The 9,355-nt window shown below is 39.3% G+C and overlaps 1 protein-coding gene across 2 annotated transcripts in view; it reads right to left on the bottom strand.

Moving 5' to 3' along the window:
- Nucleotides 1-172: 172 nt before the first annotated feature.
- RRH (retinal pigment epithelium-derived rhodopsin homolog) overlaps nucleotides 173-9,355 on the bottom strand; it is an 11,017-nt gene continuing 1,834 nt past the window's right edge. The window contains exons 3-7 of one of the 2 annotated variants that reach the window (XM_005872403.2): nucleotides 8,365-8,464; nucleotides 7,741-7,894; nucleotides 6,228-6,396; nucleotides 2,954-3,132; nucleotides 173-1,395 (exon numbers count right to left, since the gene is read on the bottom strand). In XM_005872403.2, coding sequence (XP_005872465.2) covers nucleotides 1,299-1,395; nucleotides 2,954-3,132; nucleotides 6,228-6,396; nucleotides 7,741-7,894; nucleotides 8,365-8,464 — 699 coding nt within the window. In that variant the 3' untranslated portion in view covers nucleotides 173-1,298. Of the gene's footprint in view, nucleotides 1,396-2,532; nucleotides 2,768-2,953; nucleotides 3,133-6,227; nucleotides 6,397-7,740; nucleotides 7,895-8,364; nucleotides 8,465-9,355 lie in introns of those variants that run through there. The other variant, XM_014544720.1, reaches the window with a different exon arrangement.

Genomic DNA, 9,355 nt, shown 5'->3' on the forward strand with positions numbered 1-9,355 from the left:
GTCAGCCTGCAGACTGAAGGGTCCCAGGTTCGATTCCAGCCAAGGGCACATACCCGGGTTGCAGGCTTGATCCCCAGTGTGGGGCGTGCAGGAGGCAGCCAATTAATGATTCTCTCGCATCACTGATGTTTCTATCTCTCTCTCCCTCTCCCTTCCTCTCTGAAATCAATAAAAATATATTTTTAAAAAATAAAAAATGAATAATTAAAAAATAAAACTAATAGGATGAATATAGAAACAATAGAGTCAGAAGAATTTGCTCAATTAAAACAAAATACTATAGATTTTAAATGTTCACTATTTAAACAATCATGTATTATCCTGCTATGCTTAATAGTTATTTAAAGTGACAATTATGTGACTACAAATTTATTCAACAGTCAACAAATATTTATTGAGTGCCTACTATGTGCCAGGCAAAACGGGTGTGCATGCTCAGGACACATCAAAGAACAAACATACAGCTAATCAACAGGCATAAAGTTTCAGTTAAGCAAGGTGAATAGGTTCTAGAGATCTGTTGTGCACTATTGTACTTATACTGTATTATACACTTAAACATTTGTTGAGGGGGTAGAGCTCATGTTATGTTCTTACCACAATAAAATAAATTTCAAACAAACAAAAAAGATAGGGAAAAAAAAAACAACATACAAAAACCCCCACTCTGATTAAACTTAATTCTAGTGGCAAATATATAGAAATTCATATATAGAAAAATGATAATTAAAAAGCAGACTATATAATAACATGCACAGAGATTATATTGCTGTATAAAATATATATGCAATAACTGGCATGTGACTTAATAGTCCTCTGATCATTTTTGTTAAATAGTATGTTAATAATTACATTAAGATTTTAAAATTGTGAAATGCTAACAACTCATTTCAGTAATTATTAATTAATTATTATTTATTTATTAACTATTATTATTTTTTTAACATTAACATAGCAGCTACTTCTGGTCTAATGGAGGACCCAGGCAAGATACCAGGCCATCGGTACAGAGTATTACATGCCAAGATAGGGAAAAGAGAATTATGTACCTGGATTCATCAAAAGAGATGAGCAATAAGTTTACATATAAAGAAATAAAGAAGCATTCTCTACAATAGCCAATGCACAAACAGAACTATAAACTACATTTAAGGAATTCAGTCTATTAGGATAATAATCTATGTCTGCATTTGATCTAACTAGCTTCATATTTTAAGTAAAATTAAAATATTGCAAAAAAAGTAAACAAAGTATATTGATAACTTGTGCTTTCCTTTTATTTCAGATTCTTCCAGAAGTCAATGGGTTTGAGGTACATCCATTGGTAAAAAGCTCATCGTGGTCATAGTTTGATGAGTCTGACATTTGAACATGGCAAACATTGCCCTCCGAAACCTACAATATAAAGGGGGAAAGCTGGTATTATCCAATAATGGCTTAGAATCCAATTTAATAAAAGGCTAATATGCACATCGACCGAACAGCCGTTTGCTATGACACGCACTGACTTCCAGGGGGCAGATGCTCAATGCAGGAGCTGCCCCCTGGTGGTCAGTGCGCTCCCACAGGGGGAGCACTGCTCAGCCAGAAGCCAGGCTCACGGCTGGTAAGTGCAGTGGCAGTAGCAGGAACCTCTCCCGCCTCCATAGCAGCGCTAAGGATGTCCAACTGACGGCTCCCCCTCTGGAGAGCGGGCCTAAGCCATCAGTCGGACATCACCCAAGGGCTCCCGGACTGCAAGGGGGTGCAGGCTGGATTTCATGCACCGGGTCTCTAGTTTTAAAATACTTTCAAATATGGCTAAGATGCCACTACTGCCAATTGACATCTCCAACTTTAACATCTCCTGTTGCAAACCTTTATAAATGTAGAAAGTATATGGACAGTTAAAGACCAATTCTGTGACACTGATTATAAACATTGAAGATATTTAGTAAAAATCAATAATTATGTGTTTAAATGATGTTTCTAATATCAGTTACAATAATGTATCTATTTGAACTAAGGATATGCATTTCATGCATCTGTTCTGAGCAAGGTCAGTTGAAATTAAAGGGAGTTTGAGAATGACCGATCTTTCCAAAAGAACTACCAATAAGCTCTGAATTTAAAATGTGTTCTTTATTCTTCTTATATGGTCTGAATGGTCTAAAAGTTTTCCCATTTCTTCACATACCTGTAACTAAAGCTGCTCTCCTAAACATGAGCATAAATACGTAGGTTTAATAGAAGCAGCATTGGCATTCCAGCATCAAATTACTTGAACTCTACTAAGATTTTTCTGGTCAAATATTTAAGCACAGTAGATTGGTTCATTCCATCTTTTAGCAGCAACAGAAAACAAAATAACCAAAGCTTCAGGGAGGACGCAGGGAAGAAATCCTTACTGAGAACCCTAACAAAGGGAGTAGGGTTCTTCCTCTGTTATCCTGAATGACTGTACTCTCCAGAAGCCCCTCATGTTAGCACTGGGTTTTAATCTTGTATTTGAATGGTATGTCTTCTTTCTAGTAAATATATGCTCACCACTTAGGGAGCCCAACATTGCCTTACCTCGTCCATGTTCTAGTAACAGAATCACTCTTTTCTTTGAAATACCAATTGCATGTATTTTGGGAGGGTTAACCACGAGAACTCGCTAAGCCTCACTTCCAGCATCTTTTCTGCCAAGGAGCATGTGAAATGAAACTCGAATTTGGAGCTGCTTAGCTGGTAGAACTTGGGTTTTGGGTTGCTTGTGACCATCTTGTCTCCATGTGGGAAGAACCTGTCACAGAACTGGAGCTCTGGGCGTTTGAGGTTTCCAGTTGCATGAGTCAAATAACTTTTACACTAGTTCAAAGTGAGTTTCTGTCACTCACCTCCCCAGAAGTCTTACAATATTATCTACTGCCTTTTTAACATTCTTTCTGTATCTATTATTTTGTTCAGAAGCATTTTAGACATTACTTACTTTTTGTTGGCAACCACATAAATACAGGGGTTGTAGAATGTAGAAGATTTTGCAAACAGTGGAGCAATGATGGCCATGGAGGGGGGAATCTTCTTTGGGTCCCCAAAAGAAGCCCATAAGCACACAATCGAATAAGGGGACCACGCCACCAGGAACATGAATATCATTATCACAGACATCTGTAAAAGAAATCAGCATTTGCCAAACCCAATATCTAATTAGCTAATATATCTAAAATAGCATAAAATTACCTAGATTAGAATTTGAATAAGTTTATGTTATTGATGACATAAAGGAAAAACTGAATTGCTCCCCCCCCCCCCCCCCCCCCCCCCCCCCCACTGCTCTTTGCTCATGTGCAAATAAAGAAGTCACCTATGATAGCAAGAGCTTGTGAGGATACAATGTGAACAAATGTAAAGAAGGCCTCCTTTCTTTTGGTGTGCTAGGGGAGAATACAAAAGCTGGCTTTGATGAAAAGCAGATCTATACCCATTCCTAACCCATTTCTGGTAGCTGTGCTATGGACTCCTGGCATATACTAGTATAGACTAACTAATACATTGCTCAGAACTCAGAAAGTCTCAGGAACTGGTGGTGACAGCTAGCTATGAAGGTGGGGCTGCCCATGGAATTTAAAACAGCTCACTGAAATCTGCAAAAAGAAGCACCTAGACTTTCGAATTCCCTCTGCACTCAGGCCTGTCCTCTCCCAAAAGCACCCAGAAGTGTAGGAGGGGGAAAGCAGGGGAACTCAGGACTGAGGACACTGGGCTCAGCTGAGAGCCGGAGTGCTGTACTGAAAAGGGGGGTGCTGCATGCTGTCCCCTTCATGCTCTGAGCCATAGCATACAGGTAGACAGACTTGAATGTTCCACCTAGGAATGTAAAAGAATCTTCTCCTTGGAAAATGACCAGCGCAGAAGAAAATGCCTAGAGAATCAGATGTCAGAAAGCCCCCAAAGAAGCATCCCAACAAAAGAGCCCATGCAGAGCCTACAGTCAGCTTTCTAGTACATCACTTTCAACACGCAAGGACAGTCACTGGCCACCAGACACTGAGGAAACAGGCAAACTCACAGGCAGAGTTCAAAACGGTTCAGAAAATCAGGAGAAACAAAAAATATGTAAACAGAAAGAAAATGGAAATATATGCATAATAACATCACAGAAGTGAGAGAAGATATAAAACAAGAAGAGGCTATTAAAAAGAGTGTAAAGTATAAAATAATTCATTTATCTGTAACAATGGTTTTTACCCTATATATAAAAAAGAGCAGAATTGTTTAAATGCAATAGAAAGGGTAAGATCAATGAGTTGAGTCATGCAAGTGAAGGGACAGATCCTATCTTTATTTAAAATTTGATATTATGTTCAATATGCATTATGTTCAATGCAAAGTTAAGTTTTGCATTAACTTTGATTTTTTTAGTACTGCATTAACTACTTTTCTTATTACTGAGTTTTTGGGGGCCTACTTAAATTTTATACCCAAGGCTTGAGCCTCACTCTCCTCACCCAATCCCAGATCTCGACAAGGTTGAGAAAACCTCTCAGAAAGTAGAAACAAAAACAAACAAAACAAGCAAACAAATAAACCCAAAACAGGGACAACATAGGAGAGAAAAGTTTTAGTAATTAGAAGATAAACCCAGGAGACTAAATATCCAAATAAAAGAAGTTCCAGGAAAAGAGAACAGAGAATGCAAAGCAGGTGGGAGATCACCAGAGAAATGATACAAGAACCCCCTAAAGGCAGGACCTGGTTCTTCACTTGCCAAGCACTTACCAAGCACTAGCACATGGCTGAAAAAAAAGCCATTCCAAGCACATCAGCATGAAGTTCCAGAAAACCAGAGACACAGATGCTCCTACAGCTTCCAGAGATCACACATAGATTGCTACAAGGGCTCAGTCAGCAGAATGCTGTCAGCCTTCTCAATAGCAACACAGAAGTTAGGAGACTATACAGCATGCCTTCAAAATCATTTTCCGACTTAAACTTGTATACCATCAAACAATCAGGCCAATATGATAGTAGAATTTTAAGACATTTTCAGGCAGGCAAAATCCTTTGAAATTTACCTCCCGATAACCTTCTCAGGAATCTTCTTGAGAATGTGCTCCACCAAATGAGAGGGAGTAACCAAGGAAAAGAAAGACAGGCAACCCAAACACAGGCGATCCATCCTAGAGAGGCCGAAGGCACTCCCAGCTGGTGATGAAGGAGACCCGAGGTGCCAGCTTTCAGACTGTGGTTTTAGAGAACTGCCCATGCAGAGCAGAGCAAGAGGCCCAGAAGTGCCAGGAAGCAAAATTCCAAGAAAAGGAGAAAGTCCCTGATGCACTTAAATATACTGAGAGTAAATTGAAGCTGCTGGTGGAGAGATTAGAGATGTATTAGTGACAGGTACACAGAACAGGAAGCAAACAAAACTGCAAAGAGAGGGGGAGGGAGGGAGAGGACAAGAAAAGGAGAGAGTGAAGGAGGGAGAAAGAGAAAGAAAAAATAAATTATTAACTCCATGGGGAAAAAGTTTGTGTGTGTGTGTTTAAGATTTTTTTATTGATTTTTAGAGAGAGAGCAAAGGAAAGGAAGAGAGAGAGAGAAGCAGAGAAGCATCTATGTGAAAGGGAAACATTAATCGGCTGCCTCCTGCTTGCCCCCTACTGGGGATCAAGCCTGAAACCTGTTACCTAACCAAGAATCAAACCAGCAACCTTTTCAATGCATGGGACAATACCCAACCAACTAAGCAACACTGGCCAGGGCAAGAAAAATGTTTTATAAAAAAATGAATCATAAGTTATATAAATGTCTAATCTCTGGGTTGGACACCTGAAACTAATACAATGTTATACATCAACTATAAGGGAATAATAAAAATTGTTTTCAAATGAAATACAAATCATTGACTCCTACAGAGATCTGCAATAAATAAAATGTAGAGAATCACAATAATGTAAAATTAACTCTTTATCTAACCAAAGAAGATGAGGAGAGAGAAAAGTGGGTGGGGGGAATAGAAAAGATTGGTGGTGTAAGAGAAATAAATTCTCATTGTCCATAGTAGGAAATCAGGAGGTAATGGTAAACAAAAATATCCAAAACAACAGATGAGCACATTGTTCAACACTGTGGAGGCAAACACCAGACAAAAGAGCCAGAGAGTAAGAATCAAGGGGGTGAGGAGAGGTGATTGCAGGGGCCAGGGGACCACATATGTGTAAAAGCTTGATTGCAAAAATATCTTAAGGATTTTAATGTCTTACCTTTGTTACATCTACCTGATCTGCCCAATCTCTGTTGAGGTACTCAGTGCAGTTACTGGTAGCATGACATTTAATGGATCGAGTGACATGGTAATAGCAGTAAAACATCACAGTCAAGGGCACAATAAAATTTATCACAATAACTGTCATCGTGAAAGAAACAAAAGATCTGAAAATAAGAAAAGGGAATCTAAATCACTACTTATTTAATTGGGGAAGGGAAACAGCATAATATTTGAAACTAGAGGCCTGGTGCATGAATTCGTGCATGGGTGTGGTCCCTCAGCCTGGCCAGCGATCGGGGCCGACCAGGGCCATCTCGACCAGTCCTGATCTGGGTCAGTCGAGGCCAGCTGGCTGTGGGGAGGGACCTCAGGAGGTTGGCTGGTTGTGGTACATTGGCTGTGGGAGCACACTGACCACCAGGGGGCAGCTCCTGCATTGAGCGTCTGCTCCCTGGTGGTCAGTGCGCATCATAGTGACCAGTCTACCAATCGTTCGGTCGACCAGTCGTAACGGTCACTTAGGCTTTTATATATATAGATAATACTGGCACCATCCAGCAGTCACTATATCATTATATGGCTTAGAATGTATACTTGACTTTTAGCCCATTTAGACTAGGGGTTGGGACCACATCCATTTAGATACTGTCTATGACTGCTTCACAGGCAGAGTGGAATGGTTGTAACAGAGGCAAAGTCGACCGGTCGTAACGGTCACTTAGGCTTTTATATATATAGATAATACTGGCACCATCCAGCAGTCACTATATCATTATATGGCTTAGAATGTATACTTGACTTTTAGCCCATTTAGACTAGGGGTTGGGACCACATCCATTTAGATACTGTCTATGACTGCTTCACAGGCAGAGTGGAATGGTTGTAACAGAGGCAATATCACCCTAAAGCCTCAAAATATTCACCTGTCAACCCTGTACAGAGATTTAGAGTTAGATTTAGTTTGAGAGTTAGAAATTTTCTATTTGTTTTTCTGAGTGATCTTTCACTTTCTTTAAGAAGCTAAATTATCCTCTTTTCCCTAGTAAATAGAGAAGAGCATCACCAAGTAGCAAGCAAATCCTTGCAGTGATGGTGCTTTTGCTGCCTGAGTCTCTGAAGATACTTTATCACCAAGTCAGTTTGAAAAAATAGGAAGGAGCCAGCCTCGGTGAAAGCCCGAGCTACATGCTGTCTAGTGATACTGACACTCCCTTATCCCTCCCAGATTCTCCCTCCAACGTGCATATATCAGAAGGGTGTTTTGTATCCCCTTTTCCACCAGAGAAGAGAGAAGAAAGGACAGGGTAGGAGTGGGGCGCGGAGGAAGGGACAAGGGGAGCTGGATGGCGTTTACTTGCAAACAAGCGTAATTCAAAGCTTGGAATCACATCACCACCAACAAGGAAGCCCGTCGCCACTCTGTACAGAAAACATTTGATCTGAGCTTAAACTTGAAAGGGTGAGAAAATGTCTACATTAGAAGCACTTCATTAGAAAGTGTCTCTTACACATCATTTTTCCGCCAGTTTATGGTACAGGTGGCCCCAGTAGGGTCTGGGGCATAACTAGCCCACCCTATGATAGGCATCAAAGCCCAAAAGAGGCCATTGATCCAGGCCCCCAGAATCATGCTGATGTAGGTGTGGGTGGTCATTCTTCTTCCTATGAATAAACATATGAAATATTAGCCTCATTTTCCCATAATGAAATTCATATCTCCACTTTGTTTTAACTGATTATTCAAAGTTGTTCTCAAGTAGATTGTTTATAGAACACTTCAGCTCACTCAAAGCCTATCCAACAGATAAAAGCATCATTGGGAGGATACCCAGAGAGAAGTGTTTTCCAGACCTGAGGAAGCAGCATCTGCAAAGACCCCAGAGTGGGAAAGGGAGTGGCCAGGACCCCAAAATGAGAGGGCCCAAGCCAAAGCTAGAAGGGTAGCAGGGCCTTGGAGGTGGCTGTGATATTTGGATGTTATTCTAAGTAGAATAGGAAATCATTTAAACTTTTGAACAATGATTGTTAGAGAAATAAAACTGATCACGACTGCAACCCATTTACATTCTAAAGTGAATGTGTGTCAAGTGGTACTTAGACAAGATAGGAATTCATTGAGAAAAATGCTGTACCCGCATCAGGATGGCAAATGGTCAGGTATCGATCCATGGCCACAACTGTGAGTAATCCAATACTTGCCATTCCAAAGAAGATATTCAATCCAGCATAAATCTGAAAATCAAAATTGTAAAGAACCCACTGTTCTACACCTCCCAAGAGAAAGTTACATTTTTATCCCAGTGCTAGGATATAAATACATTAAACGTTCTAGTATTATACTAATTTTAAAATACATCTTCCATTGTCAAAGTGTAACTGGTTTAATGGAAATTGTTTTGAGACTTCATTAATTAAAATAAAATTTTAAGACTTAAAGCTTCTAACCAGTATACTCGATAAACAGGGGAAAAACCTCTAAAAACAGAAAAATAGGCTATTCATGAAAGAGGAAACTGAATGTTTGTGACATAAGAAAGATGTATACCACATTATGTATTCAAAGAAGTGAAAACTATGGACACCATTTTACACCCATTAAAATGGTAAAAATTTAAAAGTTTGACAATCCCAAGTGTTGGGGAAAATGTGGAGTAACAGAAGTTCTTGTGACACAACCATTTTGGAGAGCAATTTGGCCGCATCTGATAAAGTTGAAGATGAACATTCTCTACAACCCAACCAACCTCTCCTAAGCAATGTATCTAAAGAAACATGGGTAAGAACATTCATTGAAGCCTTTTTTTATGACAGAAAAGCATTGGGAATAAATGTTCAATAATAGAAAAATAAATATGTTGGCATGTGTTTATAAAATGGCTAAAACTTAAAAATATTGAATAATGAAAGTTGCATAATGCAAATATGTTGATACAAAATTTAAAGCATTAAGTATTTAGTTTATGTACACATAAATATGTAGTAAGATTAAGAAAACATTCATGGGAGAGAATGGAATAAACCATTGGGATGGTTTGCAATGACCTTCAACTACATCTGTAAAGTTTTTTATCTTTAAAAAGAAAAACAACCTGAAGTAGATATTGAAAAACATTGGGGGGGGGG

The sequence above is a fragment of the Myotis brandtii genome, unplaced genomic scaffold (assembly GCF_000412655.1).
Source record: "Myotis brandtii unplaced genomic scaffold, ASM41265v1 scaffold38, whole genome shotgun sequence".
In the NCBI taxonomy this organism is placed as follows: domain Eukaryota; kingdom Metazoa; phylum Chordata; class Mammalia; order Chiroptera; family Vespertilionidae; genus Myotis; species Myotis brandtii.